This window comes from Taudactylus pleione, unplaced genomic scaffold, assembly GCF_031769625.1.
Source record: "Taudactylus pleione unplaced genomic scaffold, aTauple2 ptg000329l, whole genome shotgun sequence".
NCBI classification, from domain to species: Eukaryota; Metazoa; Chordata; class Amphibia; order Anura; family Myobatrachidae; genus Taudactylus; species Taudactylus pleione.
In genome coordinates, this window is record NW_028284730.1 from 9,180,820 (window position 1) to 9,199,718 (window position 18,899).

An 18,899-nucleotide genomic window follows, 5' to 3' on the forward strand; every position below is an offset into this window, starting at 1 on the left:
CTCACAAGTCACAAGTGGCTGTGCTGCTTAGTCATTGTGTATAGGGGATGCACGCTGATGTATGCTGTGCTGTACTCTGCTGTATTGGCTGTGCTGTGTCTGTCAGTAAGACATTTATGTTCATATATAAGCCCTGTGACTCCACTCCTTGCTGTTTGAATAAAGCTGTGCCTGCAACATCAAAAATTATAATTAAATAATTGTATTGTTTGTACATTTTTGTTTGCTTTGTTTTGCTCATGTGCATATATAAGCCATGTTGCTCCAGTCCACGCAGAAATAGAGCTGCTCCATCAAAAAAATAAATAATTGTGTTGTTTTTACTGTTCGGTGGGCTTTGTTCACATGTATATATAAGACTTGAGTCCATGTCCTTGCAGCATACAGTTGTGTTGGTGGTTTTAAGTCCAGGTGGAATTTATGAGTAAAAATATCTGTTCTAACTTCCAATATCATGAAAAGTTGAAACAATTTGCAAACGACAATGGTATATATATATTTAATTTTACTTATATCTCTTTTAAAATGTCAGATAGTGGCATAAAATCAATAAGTTAATTGTATATTTATTGAATATGTACATTTCTATCAAATTATATCAAATTATAAATATAATTTAATTGTATTACCAAAAACATTGTTAGGAGTGCTGTGGAGCTTTATCTAAAAGGAAAATTTTCAGCAAAACTCTTTTAACGTCTGAATTCTTAAAACTATATATAAGAGGGTTTAGCAATGGTGAAGCCACGGTATAGAAAATGGAGAAGACCTTATCAATACTTTCGGAATTTAAACCTAAACTTGGGCGAAAGTAAATACCAAATACAGTGCCATAGAAAGAGATTACGACAATGAGATGGGAGGCACATGTAGAGAATGCTTTAGATCTGCCTTCCGTTGAATTAATTCTCAGGATGGCAAATATTATGGCTACATAGGACATCAATATCACAAAAAAAGAAAGAATTCCCATTACAAGAGATAGTAAAAAGACAACCAATATCCTGGTATGAGAATGGGCACAAGCAAGTTTCAGAAGTGGGGGAATATCACAGTAAAAATGATTGATCTTATTTGAGCCACATAAAGGGAATCTAAAAACAGTGATGGTATGAGTGATGGAGGCAAGAAAGCTACTCACATAGGCTCCAGATGCCAAGCCCCAACACATAGATTTGTTCATAAAATTATAGTAAACAAGGGGTCGACATATTGCAACATAGCGATCATATGCCATTGCTGTCACCAAAAAACTCTCAGATGTAGCAAACATGGCAAATGAGAACATTTGGGTAGCGCACCCTATGAAAGAGAGAGTCTTATTTTCAGAAATAAAATCTGAGAGCATTTTGGGTGTAATAGTTGAGGAATAACATAAGTCTACAAAAGACAAATGGCTAAGAAAAAAATACATGGGTGTATGAAGATGGTGAACAGTGCATATTAATATCATCAGGCAGAGATTGCTTAAGAAGGAACAAGCATAAATGATTAAAAAAAACACAAACAGTAGTAACTGAATAAAGTGGTCATTAGTTAGTCCTAGCAAGATAAAATCCACAACTGAGGTCTCATTCATAATGTCCACAATGTATCTAAAAAAAAGAGAATAATAATAATAATAATAATAATACATGTTATATTCACAAGTATATTAACTGAACAACAAATACCCACATGCATGGAGTCAACTAGGCTTCTAAAATCTCCCAGCAGCAATTTTAGTGTTCTGTTATTTGGTTATACTTACTTACTTTTAGATAATCAAACTAGAAATGCAGGGGTTATTTTTAAATTTTACTGAGATAATTCTGAGTGGTGGTTTGTTATGTATAGCCAACAGTGTTGCTATAAAATCAATATTTTATTTAAAGGGACTTTCCCCTTATGAATTTATATCTATATATTTGTCTAATCTAAATAGAAATTAATGTTTAACATTTTTTTATATCTCCTTTATATTATATTATATGTTATTATCCCTCACAATACAATGACTTCTGAAGTGGCTTTTTAGCAAAAGATATGTGGGACATCATTGGGATGGGTATTATGTGGGGTTGTGCCCAGGACCTAGTTTAATGTAATATATGACTTTGAGAAATGACTGATCTAATGCCCAGTCTTTCCCCATAGTCAGTAGAGATGAAGACATAAAGCTTTGTACAACCTAGGCATTTCACCGTGCTTGGCTCAATTAATCAAAACAAAAGTTCTTTAACATCAAATCTCAAGTACTGTAACATAAATATCTAACTTGTCAATAACAATTTGCATTAGAATTGAAGCTCACATTCTAAAAATGAGGTAGTCTGATGATCAAAGAAGTAATAACACCATTAAAGTTTTATCTATATTATCTTTTATTACTTTATATGAATATCCAATCTTTGGTTTACTGTAGGAAATGAATAAGACAAATAGCACTTTGAATGTATTTGAAAGTGTTTAATATAAACATGAATCCATTTTTAGTAGGTGGAAAAAAGTATACACCCAGGGTTATCATCTCATAATCTCATTACTATTTGCCTTAGTTATACCAAATTCAGTGCAAATATTTAGAAACTCAGTAAAGAAGGGCACATATGAACATAAACATAGTTAAATTTTCAGTTCAGTTTTTGTAAATGAAGACTTCTTCCATATATCGCATATCGTAGTTTTGTTAAACTTCAGTTCTGGCTCACTTTATCAAGGCCATGCTAAATAGAACAATAGGTAAAGGTTCTAATGTGGTTTGTACAGTAGCTACTGAAACCCCTTAAACGAATCCAAGTAAATCTATAAATAAGCACACGCACACAATTAAATTTTGAATGCCAATGTGTGACCATAACAAACACTTCTTCAATATCAAAATTATAGTTGGGTATTGCCATCCAACACCAAGTTGAGTATATATTTAAAAATGTTGGTCGAAATTCTGATCTAGTTTTGGAAATAATTGTGTACAGATGAGGAAAGATTTTTTTAAAAAACATTTTTTTATGTTGTGCCGCCAAAAGTCGGATGAAAATGCATCAAGACATCATAAAACACATCTTGTCAACAGTAATAAGTCTTCCATAAAGTTACTTCTACTAAAGGCAGCCTCCCCAAAACAGGCAGAAAAGTGGAAATCAGCTTCATAAATCTAACATTTATTATATATATATATAGTAGGGGTGAGCGGGTTCAGATTTCTGAAATCGGAACCCCCCGAGCCCCCCCGATCTAAGGCCGATCTGAGTCAGGCTCAACTTTTCCCGCCTGACTCGGATCTGAAATCGAGGCAAAACGTCATCATCCCGCCTTCCGGGTCTCGCGGGTTTTGGATTCTATATAAGGTACTCGCGTCAGCGCCATTTTCTCACTCGGCTGTGGACAGTGAAGAGGGAGGGTGGGAGTTAGGGCTGGCTGGGCTGTGTAGTGTAGTGCAGTGCAGTGTAGTGTTGTGCTGTGCTGCTGTTGTCCATAGGGGCTGTGTCCACTCCTCCAAAGTCCATAGGGGCTGGCTGTGTTGTGCTATGCTACTGTTGTCCATAGGGGCTGTGTCCACTCCTCCAAAGTCCATAGGGGCTGGCAGTGTTGTGCTGTGCTGCTGTCGTCCATAGGGGCTGTGTCCACTCCTCCAAAGTCCATAGGGGCTGGCTGTGTTGTGCAGTCAGTTGTCCATAGGGGCTGCGTCCACTCCAAAGTCCTGTGCAGTGTCCCAGTCCTAAAGGGGTGCTGTAGTGTTGTCCAGGGGGTGCTCTGTCCATCAGGGGTGCTCCCCCCAAGTGCAAAACAAAAAAATATTTTTTCTGTGTTTGTGAATTGTGTGCGCAGTAGCCGCACGTGCATCAACAAAGTAGTGCCAAACGTGCGCCTGTGTCATAAGTAAAGGGCCAGCTGGCTTGACCGTTAAAGGGTGCTGTAACCCCCAAAGTGCACTCCAAACAAAATAAAAAAATATTTTCTGTGTTTGTGAATTGTGTGCACTGTGGCTGCACTTGCATCAACAAAGGAGCAGCACCAAGCGTGCGCCTGTGTCCCATAAGTAAAGGGCCAGCTGGCTTGTCTGTTAAAGGATGCTGTAACCCCCAAAGGCCACTCCAAACAAAATAAAAAAATATTTTCTGTGTTTGTGAAATGTGTGCACTGTGGCTGCACGTTCATCAACAAAGGAGCAGCGCCAAGCGTGCGCCTGTGTCCCATAAGTAAAGGGCCTGCTGGCTTGTCCGTTAAAGGGTGCTGTAACCCCCAAAGTGCACTCCAAACAAAATAAAAAAATATTTTCTGTGTTTGTGAATTGTGTGCACTGTGGCTGCACGTGCATCAACAAAGGAGCAGCGCCAAGCATGTGCCTGTGTCCCATAAGTAAAGGGCCGGCTGGCTTGTCCGTTAAAGGGTGTTGTAACCCCCAAAGTGCGCTCCACAAAAATAAAAAATTCTCCTTTTTTTTCTGTCTTTGTGAATTGTGTGGGTTGTAGCTGCACCTGCATCCTCCAAGTAGGCATGTCAGACAGTCCGTTCCTGTACTGGCAGGAAAAAGAGGCAATTTGGAGGCCCCTGTACAAACTGGCTCTATTTTACCTGAGTTGCCCCCCTCCAGTGTGTACTCCGAAAGAGTGTTTAGTGCAGCCGGGAACCTTGTCAGCGAAAGGCGTAGGAGGTTGCTTCCACAAAATGTGGAGAAGATGATGTTCATAAAAATGAATTATCAACTCTTCCAGGGAGACCAGCTTCCAGAACGTACAGAGGGACCTGTGGTGGTGGACTCTAGCGGGGACGAATTAATACTCTGTGAGGATGAGGATGTATACAACACTGAAGAGGGTGAGGAATCGGTGAATGAGGAGGATGAGGATGACATCTTGCCTCCGTAGATCCAGTTTGTGCAGGGACAGATTAATTGCCAGCTTGTTTTGTGGGGGCCCAAAAGAACCAATCATTTCAGCCACAGTCGTGTGGCAGACCCTGGTTCTGAAATGATTAGTTTGTTAAAGTGTGCATGTCCTGTTTATACAACATAAGGGCGGGTGGGAGGGCCCAAGGACAATTCCATCTTGCACCTCTTTCTTTTCTTTGCATTATGTACTGTTTGGGGCCCAGTTTTTCAGACTGCCATCCTGTCTGCCACTGCAGTGTCACTCCTAGATGGGCCACGTATTTGTGCCGCCCACTCGTGTCGCTTAGCATAGTCATCCAGCTACCTCGGTGCAACCTTTTGGACATAAAAACTCTATTGTGAGGTGTGAGGTGTTCAGAATAGACTGGAAATGAGTGGAAATTAAGGTTATTGAGGTTAATAATAGCATAGGAGCAGAGAAACCAACACATTCTGTGATTTTAGCTGTTTTTATGCTTTTTTAAAAAAAAATACAGATCCAAAACACAAAACCCAGAACCCAAAACACGGAAGGGTGGTTTTGGCAAAACCAATCCAGATCCAAAACACGAAGAAAGATCCAGATCCAAAACCAAAACACGAAAAGTGGCTGGTGCACACCCCTAATATACAGTATGTACATTGCAAGCAATTTAAATCCTGTTGGCAGCATTCCTAGAGCATATTCATCCAGAGTGTGACAAGAATTGTGTTTTACATAGAAATGTACAGGCAAAAGGAGCTGCTGGCACTTGTGGCTGTTATAAACTGAGTTTTGAGAAATGTTGGGTACACACTGGACGATGTGTACTGGGAAGAAAGTTGGCGCGAAGGCCAACGATCACTTGTTCCGTCCTTCATTAACATGAATGGGGCCGCATGCGATACAGTCAGGTTTAATGTGCAGCACATCAAACCTGACAACGTCGCATGCGACCGCGTGATATGTTGTTACAATTTGGTCAAATCTTAACAACATCGTCCCAGTGTGTACCTGGCATAAGTAATATTTAAGTTGTCCTTCTAGCTTACAGCGCAGGGAGCAAAATAATCAAAGTAAATAAATGAATTAAAACAAAATATAAACAAAACAATGTATTTTTTTTATTAAGTGCACTCTGATTAAGAGATGCAAATGTTGATTATATAAAATGCTCAGCAATATTAAAACATTTAATTAAAGTTTTTCAAGCACAGTTTATGTTAGTATAAGTTGTAAACTTATTGTATGGTTAATGGTAAACTATTATGCTTATGTTAAGCCTGTGACTTATCCACTTACCGTTTCCAATCTATTTTATTTCTGTCTTACAGTGTATGATCCATCTTCAGAAAATGTATTACTTTGTATATAGTAAATGTTTCTTATCGTACTCACTTTATATATAAAAATCTATTCTCCTGGGGACTGTTCTGGGATCATGGGCTAATTATTATAATTAATATGAAATAATGCAGAACGTAAACATCCTATTTATCGTGTATACATATAACTGATTAGTGCTACTAGACTAAACCACAATGTTAATGTGTTTCTCTCTATACTGTGAATATGTGCTGGTCTAGTTGCAGCACCTGGTTTGCATTGTTAGTATCAGGGTGGAGGAGACAGGCTGCTTAGCTAAAGGCCCCCATAGCAATGGATTGCCATAATTCCCAGATTCCGGGTCGGGGATCAGTGAAATTCGACATACTGGATTTCACTGATTTGCAGATAACGATCAAAAAATGATCATGATCAGAAAATTGGGCATTTTTAACCTGAGGATTTGCACTGATCCCCCAATGCGATCATGAATGGCCGCCGCTCGGCCTGACCAGTGGTTTGGGGGTCCCCGGATCGGGGAATCGTGAAATTGCACACTCAATGTATGACGCTCCTGAGTCTCATTTGTCAGTATCTACTCACAGGACTTTAAAAGGGCAAATATCTTATATATACAGTATTTTTTGTGGAAATTTTGTTGAATTGAAGTGATTGCTCTCTGTAGCAAGCTACGGTCAGCTACATAAAATATAGGGGACTATAATCCTTCATTGGTGTTTATTGGTGGGGAGCCTGCTGTGTATGATATAATCACTACCCTAACAAACCTAATTATCTCAAATATATTTACAAATGTTTGATAAGCTCCAGAAACCATTACTGATATAATTGTGAAAATAATTAGGAAACAACTTAAAGTTTAAGTTTTGGGATCTTTATAATAGTTACAGTACACCTAAAAAATTAACTTGAGCAAATGGGATAAATGGTAACTACTGTATATAGGATAGCCCCAGAAATCAATCAGGTATACATAGGCTCTATTTCAGGGGCAGAACTATGGGAGACAATGGAGGTGCCTGCTGCCGGGCACCACCACTGAAGGGGCACCTCTTCCATTGCCCACAATATGTTCACTCCACTTAGGGCTGTAAATATGTACTCGGAGTGTGCCGTCACGGATAGATAGATAGATAGATAGATAGATAGACAACATATTTATTTTCACATATTTTTTTTTTTGGGGGGGGGCACCAAATTATAACTTGCCTCCAGGTGCCTGGGATGAACCTACATCACTGCTCTATCTGTATAGCCTGTAAACATCTAACTAGAAGAGGAAGACGAAGCCAGCTACTGTATGTGATATCGAAGGACCCAATCTGCACATGTACTGAATGGGACCTGCATATGCACAGACCCTAAACCAACGGATGTGTTTGCTAACCATCAGGTTAGCATACATCTCTGAATCAGGCCCTCAGACTGTTAAGGACATGTCTTCCAATAAGAGTTGTCTTTTTAATGTGAGAAATTCCAAGTTTATGACCCGGGAGTCATTCTGCGCTTGTGCGGCTGTCGGCCAGCACATGCACAAGCCACGGGGGACCCTGGGAGGGTTCTTGTTTGTTCCCTCTTTTAGGATATTATGAGAAAATAAGCCCATAGGCTTCTATTAAGCAACAATGCTGTTGCCTATCGGGTACAAGCTCCGGGAAGTATTGCTTTCCGGAGCATAATAAATATGACAACTGGTGTTTTCTGAGTTTTGACTGCATTTTTCGTTTGAATATCCCACCCATAATCACACCACAATCACACCAAAAAAAACACACACACAGGACTTTATAAGGAAAATACACCTCAAATAGACATTAAACAAGTAACAAGACAACTGTCAATAAACTTACCACAATCAGCAATTACTTTACATATTTGTCCTACTACGTTCTTACAGCTTCTTCCCACTCCATTTAAACTCATCACAAACCCACAAAGTGAAAGTAGCCAGCTGCCGGTTTCTATCATATCAATTGAATGGGGGGGAGTTTAGGGTCAGGCTTAGGGTGCAGGGAGGGGGGTTAGGTCTTGGCACCCCTGGGGGGAGGTTAGGGTTAGGCACTGGGGGGAGGTTAGGGTTAGGCAGTCCTAAGGGAGGGTTAGGGTTAGGTGGGGGAAGGGGTAAGGATAGCCTACTTACCTCCACTGACCGGGATCTTCACCCATCGGGCTGACGGCATCAGGATTTCAACTGCCGGCCTTACATCCGGTGGTCATATATACCGGTTCCGGTAAATTTAGCCCTATGTGTATGGAAAATTAAAAGTCCTAATCTAGTTTTCTGTAAATGGTTGTGACACCACCGCTGTGCGTAATACTTTACCCTCTTGGGACTATACTACTGTTTACAGTATGTACAGAAAAATATATCACAGCATGTGAAAACAACAACTTTACAGTTTATGCATTAAGTTAATTTAGTAACAGCTTCAGGTCAGCTCTAATTGGAAACCTCGTGTTAAAGATTCTGAAGGTAGCACTGCTCAAATATTGTAAACTAACCATCGGCTAAGGCTTTACCACAGGCAATAACATCTCAACATAATAACACTAACACTTAATGTGTGTTTAGCAAAATTAATTGTCACAATTTATTTTGAGAAATATAGTGGAAAAAAAATATAGGGCTGGAGTTAAAGGGAATGGAGGTGACAAAAGCATCCAGCATCTGTTCATTCATGCGACACCAGACACATATGGAAGCCAGAGTATAGACTTGGAGTATTTAATAAATACAATCCCGGTATAGTGCATGCTGCTGCTAGAACAATTCTCTAAACAGGTTTAGTTTATATACTGGTATACGTCTCCATGCAAAATATCTAAACATGTTAGAAACACGAGGTGTTACTCAACCATCAATTGCAATAGATAATATAATCGTTAATTATTTGTTGATGCAAGTAAAGTGCAATTGCTAAAAAATCAAAGCAAATAATTTAGAACATTTTTAGATTTAGAACATGTTTAAATTAGGGATGTGCAACGGCCACTTTTCGTGTTTTGTGTTTTGGTTTTGGATCTGGATCTTTCTTCATGTTTTGGATCTGGATTGGTTTTGCCAAAACCACCCTTCCGTGTTTTGGGTTCTGGGTTTTGTGTTTTGGATCTGTATTTTTTTTAAAAAAAGCATAAAAACAGCTAAAATCACAGAAAGTGTGGGTTTTTCTGCTCCTATGCTATTATTAACCTCAATAACCTTAATTTCCACTCATTTCCAGTCTATTCTGAACACCTCACACCTCACAATAGTGTTTTTATGTCCAAAAGGTTGCACCGAGGTAGCTGGATGACTATGCTAAGCGACACGAGTGGGCGGCACAAACACGTGACCCATCTAGGCGTGCTACTGCAGTGGCAGACAGGATGGCAGTTTGAAAAACTAGGCCCCAAACTGTACATAATGCAAAGAAAAGAAAGAGGTGCAAGATGGAATTGTCCTTGGGCCCTCCCACCCACCCTTATGTTGTATAAACAGGACATGCACACTTTAACAAACCAATCATTTCAGCGCCAGGGTATGCCACACAACTGTGGCTGAAATGATTGGTTCGTTTGGGCCCCCACAAAACAAGCTGGCAATTAATCTGTCCCTGCACAAACTGGCTCTACGGAGGCAAGATGTCATCCTCATCCTCCTCATCCACCGATTCCTCACCCTCTTCAGTGTGTACATCCTCATCCTCACAAAGTATTAACTCGTCCCCACTTGAATCCACCACCACAGGTCCCTCTGTACCTTCTGGAGGCTGGTCTCCCTGGAAGAGCTGATAATTCATTTTGATGAACATCATCTTCTCCACATTCTGTGGAAGCAACCTCCTATGCCTTTCGCTGACAAGGTTCCCGGCTGCACTAAACACTCTTTCGGAGTACACACTGGAGGGGGGCAACTCAGGTAAAATAGAGCCAGTTTGTACAGGGGTCTCCAAATTGCCTCTTTTTCCTGCCAGTACAGGTATGGACTGTCTGACATGCCTACTTGGATGCTGTCACCGATGTAATCCTCCACCATTCTGTCAATGGTGACAGTATCATATGCAGTGACAGTAGACATATCAGAAATTGTTGCCAGGTCATTCAGTCCGGACCAGATGTCCAAACTTGGTCCTGCCTGCCCTGCATCACCGCCAGCGGGTTGCTTAGGATACCTAAGTTTTTTCCTGGCAGCCCCAGTTGCAGGAGAAAATGAAGAAGGAGCTGTTGATGTGTCACGTTCCGCTTCAGCTGACAGTGTGTTCACCAGCAGGTCTTTGCACCTCTGCAGGCTTGTGTCGGCCGGAAAGAGAGACACCACATAGGCTTTAAACCTAGGATCGAGCACGGTGGCCAAAATGTAGTGGTCTGATTTCAACAGATTGACCACCCTGGAATCCTGGCAAAGCGAATGAAGGGCTTCATCCACAAGTCCCACATGCCGAGTGGAATCGCTCCGTCTTAGCTCCTCCTTCACTTTCTCCAGCTGCTTCTGCAAAAGCCTGATGAGGGGAATGACCTGACTCAAGCTGGCAGTGTCTGAACTGACTTCACGTGTGGCAAGTTCGAAGGGCTGGAGAACCTTGCACAACACGGAAATCATTCTCCACTGCGCTTGAGTCAGGTGCATACCCCCTCCTTTGCCTATGTCATAGGTGGATGTATAGGCTTGTATGGCCTTTTGCTGCTCCTCCATCCTCTGAAGCATATAGAGGGTTGAGTTCCACCGCGTCACAACCTCTTGCTTCAGGTGATGGCGGGGCAGGTTCAAGAGTGTTTGCTGGCGCTCCAGTCTTCGGCACGCAGTCGCTGAATGGCGAAAGTGGCCAGAAATTTTTCGGGCCACCCAAAGCGTCTCCTGCACACCCCTGTCGCTTTTCAGAAAATTCTGCACCACCAAGTTTATTGTGTGAGCAAAACATGGGACGTGCTGGAATTTGCCCAGATGTAATGCCCGCACAATATTGGTGGCGTTGTCAGATATCACAAATCCCCAGGAGAGTCTAAGTGGGGTAAGCCACTGGGCGATGATTTCCCTCAGTTTCTGTAAGAGGTTGTCGGCGGTGTGCCTCTTACTGAAACCGGTGATACACAGCGTAGCCTGCCTTGGAACGAGCTGGCGTTTCTGAGATGCTGCTACTGGTGACGCTGCTGCTGTTGCTGCGTAAGGTGATACATCTACCCAGTGGGCTGTCACAGTCATATAGTCCTTAGTCTGCCCTGTTCCACTTGTCCACATGTCCGTGGTTAAGTGGACATTGGGTACAACGGCATTTTTCAGGACACTGAGGACACTTTTTCTGACGTCTCTGTACAGTCTCGGTGTCGCCTACCTAGTGAAGTGGAATCTAGACGGGATTTGGAACCGGGGACACACTACCTCCATCAATTGTCTAAATCCCACTGCACTAATGGCGGATACCGGACGACGTCTAACACCAACATAGCAGTCAAGGCCTCAGTTATACGTTTTGCTTCAGGATGACTGCTGTCGTACTTCATCCTCCTCGCTAAGGACTGTTGGAGGGTCAATTGTTTAGTAAAAGTAGTGGTGTTCCTACTTCCTCTCTGTGATGATGAATGACTCCCAGCAGCAGCAACAGCAGCAGCGGCAGCAGGAGGCGAAGCAATGCAGGATCCTCCGGAGGAATCCCCGATAGGAGAGTCAGTCATGCCAGTGACATGGCCTGCAGGACTACTTCCGATCCTGACTAAGGAGGAAATTGACGAGGAGGGAGTTGATGGTGTGGTTTGCAGGCGCTTGGATACAACAGGACAATGGGATTTAGGTGTCCCTGGACTGCTTACGATCTTAGCCAAAGTTTCTGAACTTGACAGTAACTTATTATGAACGCGCTGCAGGTGCCGTATAAGGGAGGATGTTCCTAGGTGGTTAACGTCCCTACCCCTACTTATTCCACCTTTACATAAGGTACATATGGCAAGACAGTTGTTGTCCGGATTTGGATAGAAATATTGCCAGACCAAAGAGGTGGAATGTTTGGTCTTCTGCCCAGGCATGACCGTGATGGGCTTTTTCATCCCACGGACAACAACTGTCTCCCCCGGAGCCTGATTTAAACAAACCACATCACCATCAGAATCCTCCTCGCCAACTTCCTCCTCAGCGCCAGCTACACCAGTATCCTCATCCTGTTGTACTTCAACAGTGACATCTTCAATTTGCATATCAGCAAGTGGACTGTGGGTGCTCCTTTCAGCACTTGCAGGGGGCGTGCAAATGGCGGAAAGAGCCACCTCTTGCCGTCCAGTGCTGGGAAGGTCAGGCATCGCAACCACCACCACACTTGGACTCTCCTTGGGAATTTGTGATATCTTCTTAGAAAGCACAGTTCTTCGCTGTGCTTTTGCCAGCTTAACTCTTTTGATTTTTTTAGTGGGAGGAGGGCTTCCATCGTCATGTGAAGCTGAACCACTAGTCATGAACATACTAGGGATCGACCTTAGCCGTTCCTTGCCACTCCGTGTCGTAAATGGCATATTGGCAAGTTTACGTTTCTCTTTAGCTGATTTAAATGTTTTTTTCAAGGTAATTTTCCTGAACTTTGTCATTTGGGATTGTATGTGCCCTCTATTATGACATTGGGCATCGGCCTTGGCAGACGACGTTGATGGCTTGTTATCGTCTATGTCATGACTAGTGGCAGCAGCTTCAGCACTAGGAGGAAGTGGTTCTTGATCTTTCTCTATTTTATTTTTATCGGAGGAAGTTTGGTCCTCCATTTATGTTATATCGATTTGATATATACGTGCGGCTAAACACAGAAAATATTTTTTTATTTTTGCTGGAGAGTAGTGCACTTTGTGGGTTACACCAGCCTTTAAGAAATGAGCCAGCCGGCTCTTTACTTATGGGACACAGGCGCACGCTTGGCGCTGCTCCTTTGTTGATGCACGTACGGCTACTGCACACACAATTCACAAACACAGAAAATAATTTTTTTTTTGGTTTGGACTGGAGTGTACTTTGGGGGTTACAGCACCCTTTAACGGTCAAGCCAGCCGGCCCTTTACTTATGACACAGGCGCACGCTTGGCACTACTTTGTTGATGCACGTGCGGCTACTGCGCACACAATTCACAAACACAGAAAATATTTTTTTTTGGTTTGGAGTGTACTTTGGGGGTTACAGCACCCTTTAACGGTCAAGCCAGCTGGCCCTTTACTTATGACACAGGCGCACGCTTGGCACTACTTTGTTGATGCACGTGCGGCTACTGCGCACACAATTCACAAACACAGAAAATATTTTTTTTTTGGTTTGGAGTGTACTTTGGGGGTTACAGCACCCTTTAACGGTCAAGCCAGCCGGCCCTTTACTTATGACACAGGCGCACGCTTGGCACTACTTTGTTGATGCACGTGCGGCTACTGCGCACACAATTCACAAACACAGAAAATATTTTTTTTTTGGTTTGGAGTGTACTTTGGGGGTTACAGCACCCTTTAATGGTCAAGCCAGCTGGCCCTTTACTTATGACACAGGCGCACGCTTGGCACTACTTTGTTGATGCACGTGCGGCTACTGCTCACACAATTCACAAACACAGAAAATATTTTTTTTTGGGTTTGGAGTGTACTTTGGGGGTTACAGCACCCTTTAACGGTCAAGCCAGCCGGCCCTTTACTTATGACACAGGCGCATGCTTGGCACTACTTTGTTGATGCACGTGCGGCTACTGCGCACACAATTCAGAAACACAGAAAATAATTTTTTTTTTGGTTTGGACTGGAGTGTAGATTGGGGGTTACAGCACCCTTTAACGGTCAAGCCAGCCGGCCCTTTACTTATGACACAGGCGCACGCTTGGCACTACTTTGTTGATGCACGTGCGGCTACTGCGCACACAATTCACAAACACAGAAAATATTTTTTTTTTGGTTTGGAGTGTACTTTGGGGGTTACAGCACCCTTTAACGGTCAAGCCAGCCGGCCCTTTACTTATGACACAGGCGCACGCTTGGCACTACTTTGTTGATGTACGTGCGGCTACTGCGCACACAATTCACAAACACAGAAAATATTTTTTTTTTGGTTTGGAGTGTACTTTGGGGGTTACAGCACCCTTTAATGGTCAAGCCAGCTGGCCCTTTACTTATGACACAGGCGCACGCTTGGCACTACTTTGTTGATGCACGTGCGGCTACTGCGCACACAATTCACAAACACAGAAAATATTTTTTTTTTGGTTTGGAGTGTACTTTGGGGGTTACAGCACCCTTTAACGGTCAAGCCAGCCGGCCCTTTACTTATGACACAGGCGCACGCTTGGCACTACTTTGTTGATGCACGTGCGGCTACTGCGCACACAATTCAGAAACACAGAAAATAATTTTTTTTTTGGTTTGGACTGGAGTGTACTTTGGGGGTTACAGCACCCTTTAACGGTCAAGCCAGCCGGCCCTTTACTTATGACACAGGCGCACGCTTGGCACTACTTTGTTGATGTACGTGCGGCTACTGCGCACACAATTCACAAACACAGAAAATAATTTTTTTTTTGGTTTGGACTGGAGTGTACTTTAGGGGTTACAGCACCCTTTAACGGTCAAGCCAGCCGGCCCTTTACTTATGACACAGGCGCACGCTTGGCACTACTTTGTTGATGCACGTGCGGCTACTGCGCACACAATTCACAAACACAGAAAATATTTTTTTTTTGGTTTGGACTTAAGTGTACTTTGGGGGTTACAGCACCCTTTAACGGTCAAGTCAGCCGGCCCTTTACTTATGACACAGGCGCACGCTTGGCACTACTTTGTTGATGCACGTGCGGCTACTGCACACACAATTCACAAACACAGAAAACAATTTTTTTTTTGGTTTGGACTGGAGTGTACTTTGGGGGTTACAGCACCCTTTAACGGTCAAGCCAGCCGGCCCTTTACTTATGACACAGGCGCACGCTTGGCACTACTTTGTTGATGCACGTGCGGCTACTGCGCACACAATTCACAAACACACAAAAAATATTATTTTTTTAACACTTGGGGGCAGCACCCGTGATGGACAGAGCACCCCCTGGACAACACTACAGCACCCCTTTAGGACTGGGACACTGCACAGGACTTTGGAGTGGACTCAGCCCCTATGGAGAACTGACTGCACAACACAGTCCAGCCAGCCCCTATGGACTTTGAAGTAGTGGACACAGCCCCTATTAACATCAGCAGCACAGCACAACACAGCCAGCCCCTATGGACTTTGAAGTAGTGGACAACAGCAGCACAGCGCAGCACAGCACAGCACAACACTACTCTGCACTACACTACACTACACAGCCCAGCCAGCCCTAACTCCCACCCTCCCTCTTCACTGTCCACAGCCGAGTGAGAAAATGGCGCCGACGCGGGTACCTTATATAGGATCCAAAACCCGCGAGACTCGGAAGGCGGGATGATGATGTTTTGCCTCGATTTCAGATCCGAGTCAGGTGGGAAAAGTCGAGCCTGACTCGGATCTGCCTCGGATCGGGGGGGCTTGGGGGGGTTCGGATTTCAGAAATCCGAACCCGCTCACCCCTAGTTTAAATACTCCTAGTCTATACCCTCCCTGTGGTTCTCATACCAGCCTATTAATATTCTCATTAATTTGTCCAATACTCTAGGGCAGTGGTTCCCAAACTGTGCGCTGTGGCACCCTGGGGTCACTTGCAGGGGTGCCTCAGGTTGGTGGTCCAGAACCAAATTAAATTATTTATGGTTAATGTAATGTAAATATGTGGACAAACAGAAGTGCAAACCTGTCCACCACCACATAACTGACCATAATTCTGGGTACACACTGGCCGATATATTGGCCGATCAGTTGATCAGTTGATCGGCCAATATATTGTGCCCCCATCGGCCAGTGTGTCCAGACGATATGTCTGTGAACAAAGTCGTTCACAGACATATCGCATTGACTGTGCTGCACAGCCAATGAACAGATATGTCTGCAGACATATCTGTCCATTGGCAAGTGTGTACGGGCAATCAGCCGATCGCCTGTACACAGGGGTGCAGAGAGGGGAGGGAGCCACGAGTGGGTAATACTTACCCGGGTCCAGCACAGCTCCCCATCCACAGCAGCCCAGCACACACTGCTGTGTGCTGGGCTGCACTGGGAGACTGTCCGAGGCTGCTAAAGCAGCGGCCTGAGCAGTCTCCTATGGCAAAGGGGGGAGCGATCATGCTGATCGTGCCCCCCATTGGCTTTGCGCCGGGCTGAGGGGCGCACAGCGCCCCCCTCCCCAGCACTGCAAATGTTTTTTTTAAGGGGGGTGTGGCCACGCCATCCACGATTAGGCCATGCCCCTACTCACCCCCCGGCCGCCGGGATCCGCTGCAGCATGCAGATGATGGTCGTTCAGTGTGTATGAATGACCATCATCTGCAGATATATCTGCAGATCACTCGCTTAGGGGTGCCATGAAAACAATGCTGATACATTAGGGTGCCGTGAAAACAATGCTGATACATTAGGGTGCCGTGAAAACAATGCTGATACATTAGGGTGCCGTGAAAACAATGCTGATACATTACAGCTATGCGAGTGGCCAGGAGGCTGCTCTAAAAAATAAAAATGACCGGCCCTGATTCAGAGCGAACGCTCTGTCAGAGCGTCTGGCTCGGAATCAGGGCCTGTGTGTATAGTATATGTTGCAAGCATGTTTTTATGGAAAATTCTACCTGTAAATTAAAGCCATTTTGTTCTTGCAGCCTGGAGTTTAGGTTAGAAACTGGATTTTTTTTCATTTTTTAGTAGTATGATAAAGAACAACCAAGTAACAAAATATATTACCATTTATGTGCACATAAATTAAATCTGACAGCTATTTATGATCTTGTATGCTTTGTCATAATCAATAATTGCAGCAACAATATATTACAATTATATATGGGTCACTGAGTAATGTTAGGTAGCAATCATGTAATATTGGTTGAAATGTATGTGATGGGTTTGGTACAGTATAATAGATCGACAATAAATAGATTGACAGTCAATAGGTCTACAGAGTCTGAAGATCGACAGGTACAAAAGATCGATTGACAAATGGTCAACAGTGCAAACTTCAACAGGGTTAAAAGGTACAGTAGACAGGTTCAAAAGGTCAACACACAAGTGGTCGACACAAAAATGGTTCACACATGTTTTTTATGATCTAACCCTAATCCTAACCCTAATCCTTCCCCTAGAGCCCAACCCTAACCCTTCTCTGGGTGCCTAAACCCAACCCTAGCCTAACCCTAACTGTCCCCTTCAGCAACCTAACCCTCCTCCAAGTGCCTAACCCTAATCCTAGCCCTAACCTTAAAAATGTATACAAAAACATGTGTCGACCATTTGTGTGTTGACCTCTTAGACTTGTCGACATTTAGCTCTATCAACCTTCTGCACTGTCAACCATTTGTCTGACGACCTTTTGTACCTGTTGACCTTTTGACCATGTCAACTTTTTGCCTATCTACCATCTGGTGTCGAGTGACCTCCAGCCCGCAAAGATAGGAACAGGAGCTGAATATCAAACACCACCCACTGGACACATGGTAGGGATAGTCTTAGGGACGGACCAACCCTTGTTCACCAGAACCACCCTACTGGAGCCTAAAGGACACTATCTGCCCTACGGGGCCATCACTAAATTTGCCTATAAACATTATTTGTTGATTTTTATATGTGTTAATCTTGTTTTTACAGGTGCCACTTATACTCTAACACTCATTCAAATTTTATTCATTGCACTTACTTACTGAGCAGCTTCCTACACTATCAGCAGGGCATTACTAATTTTGCTTTGTAAAGAGCAATAAGCAGTTAACTGTTTTACAAATCAAGTTCATTTCATGTGACAAATGCAGTTTATTCATCCTGTTTTTCATCAGTTCTAATGACTTCAGAGACTAGAGCATACAGTAAATATATTCTCAAGACATCAGGGTCCTAATTAATAACTGAGTCTATAATAATGTTTATTGTAACAAGTCTTGTTTAATCCTTTAGACTAATTAGACCGTGGGATGTCTACAGGGTATTATCTCTCTATTGATGCTCGATTACATCTCTCTTTAGTGCTGATGTTTGTGTTTCATTCTAGAGTCAACTGAACTAATCTGCTCTGATGTAATCTCCACAAATATATTGCATCTGTAATGTACAGTAGGAAATATTGTACCTGTGATACAGTTACCATGCACATTACAACACTGGCCAAACAATTTGTTTGTGACTTATAAGCAAACCCGCATATCTCCAACAGATTTATTCATTAAAAAAAGCATAAGCAATAACAGTAAGGAGGGCATCTATAGGAATAAATACAATATACTGTATATAAAGAGCACATATACTTTAAAGAGTGTAAGTTACAAATGTTATATACCCGAAACAGTACTGTGTTTTGACCAAGTAACTGAATAACTGCAAACTAGCTAAAACATTTCAAAAATAAATATTATGCCTTTTTTTACATCTATGGTTTTATGGTAAATGTATCAAAATATTATTTTAATACTGCTGGGGCAGAATTTGTTTAACTGCTATGGTTAGACCTGCACAGGTGCTGCCCCTTAGCCAGCATCGGGGATACTGAAAGAGGAGCTGCTGCACATACACAGCAGCTCCTATCACAGCCTGAATTGTTGCCCCTACTGACAGAGACAAAGAACTTTCTGTCACCCAAAACAAATTACTCTGGTGGGAGAAGGGTATTGGCCAGTGCAGGAGGGTTTCTAGGTACTCA

At 43.0% G+C, this 18,899-nt stretch overlaps 1 protein-coding gene across 1 annotated transcript; it reads right to left on the reverse strand.

The window, feature by feature from the left end:
• Positions 1–640: 640 nt before the first annotated feature.
• Positions 641–1,582, reverse strand: LOC148509333 (olfactory receptor 5AP2-like). Its single transcript, XM_088443457.1, has one exon. It carries the CDS (start codon positions 1,577–1,579, stop codon positions 641–643), a length of 939 nt encoding a protein of 312 aa, XP_088299583.1. The 5' UTR covers positions 1,580–1,582.
• Between the last annotated feature and the right edge of the window lie 17,317 nt (positions 1,583–18,899).

Excerpts from the sequence above, each read along its gene's own strand:
- LOC148509333 (XM_088443457.1), bottom strand. The coding sequence starts at position 1,579 with ATGAATGAGACCTCAGTTGTGGATTTTATCTTGCTAGGACTAACTAAT.